This window comes from Montipora capricornis, chromosome 4 (assembly GCF_036669925.1).
Source record: "Montipora capricornis isolate CH-2021 chromosome 4, ASM3666992v2, whole genome shotgun sequence".
Lineage (NCBI taxonomy): Eukaryota > Metazoa > Cnidaria > Anthozoa > Scleractinia > Acroporidae > Montipora > Montipora capricornis.
This window is the reverse complement of record NC_090886.1, coordinates 8,389,113-8,390,602: the sequence shown is the minus strand read 5'-3', so window position 1 is coordinate 8,390,602 and position 1,490 is coordinate 8,389,113. Positions and strand designations below refer to the sequence as shown.

General features: G+C 38.3%; 1 protein-coding gene across 1 annotated transcript in view; it reads left to right on the top strand.

Moving 5' to 3' along the window:
* Positions 1-218: 218 nt before the first annotated feature.
* Positions 219-1,490, top strand: part of LOC138045459 (uncharacterized) — a 70,744-nt gene continuing 69,472 nt past the window's right edge. Inside the window, exon 1 of the mRNA XM_068891972.1 lies at positions 219-576. Coding sequence (XP_068748073.1) covers positions 360-576 — 217 coding nt within the window. The 5' untranslated portion in view covers positions 219-359. The remainder of the gene's footprint in view (positions 577-1,490) is intronic.

Genomic DNA, 1,490 nt, shown 5'->3' with positions numbered 1-1,490 from the left:
TACGTATACGTCTTCAAAGTGAAAATAGTATGCTACGAGCGAAACTAACCAGGAAACCCCAAACAGGGCGCTTTATGTTATGGAGTTTTTCTGTAAAAACTTTCATTTTAAAAATTCCCCGTAAAGGTGTAGCGAATCACCGGAAGTTGAGCCAGAAAGCGGAAGTTCTCATCTAACACGAATGCTTTCATCACAGTGAAAAGGTGAAGGTCGTTTATACTCGGTAGAGATCCTCAACAAAAACAAGTGTTAGCATATATTTTGACCTGAGAAGCCAAAGAATACCAACCGACGTGCTCCATTCTCAGTTAGAATCTTACCGAAGACCGTATGAGTCAGTAGACGTTAATTGCAAGTGAATGTCTCTGCGTCGAAGTCCGATGGAACAATTTGTATTCACGTGCTTGATAATGCTTTGGCTCTTCAGCACTACGACAGTAAACTCACTGCTTTCCTTGGGTCCTCCAACTTTTCAAATCGAAAAGACGGTCAATTTAAAAGCCATTGTGTCGTGTGGAAAAGAAATGTTCCGAGATCAGCAAGAGTCGAGGTGCGCGGGGCTGTTTGAGAACAAAGGTACGAAGTTTTCTTTGTTTCAGCAAAATTTTTGTCGCAATCATGATAACCAACCAAGGCGAGCTGAACAGTGTTAGTGTAAACAAGGCCATTGAACAACACTGAGTTTTTACTGATTTTTCCGTTTATCAATAATATTCGATTTTTGCGTTTCTGCATAAATCAACTTTTTATTCCATGCTGGAGTGCAGAAAAAAAGACAAATTAATATTTCAGACAGATTATCGGGATAAAACCTCCACAGACGGCTAATGCGAATGTTTGTGGAAAGAAAATGAATCAGTCCTTTTATTTTCTTTTGAAACAATGTTGAAATACAATCGTTTCAGCGTTGACCTCGCTGCGGGTTCTTTCCGAGGAATGGCTTCTCTCCTTAGCTTTAGAAGGTTTCTGAAAGAATGTACGCTTGCTATCACACACTTGGAATACGTGAGTTACGGAATCGGACTATCTTCGATTATTATTCGTGAGCGATTGAGGATAAGCACGAAAAGCCGAAAAGTATTTCATCTTTGACCTAATAAACGATCCGATTCTTCGATACAAACACCTTGATAACACGAACTTTAGTTTTGGCGGTAACATGTATCATGATGTTAGCCAACTGACATCGTTTCTCAAAAAAACAAAAAAAGCTGATGGTTTTTTTTATAGTTTGTTGACAATAAACATAAAAAAATGACATGCTGTATATAGAACAGCGCAAATCGAGTGAATCTGTGAATTATGCCATTCATCGAGCAATTTCTTCTAGAGTCTAAATAGGCAACCGCAAAATTTGTTAATTTTTTTTTTTAAGCCACTTACATAGCAAAACACGAAGTTAATTTAAAGAGGCCAAAGCCAGATCTTTAACTGTCGACGCAATCATTATCGCTTGTCCTCCTAATTACTTGAAAAGGAGGAGATGTCAT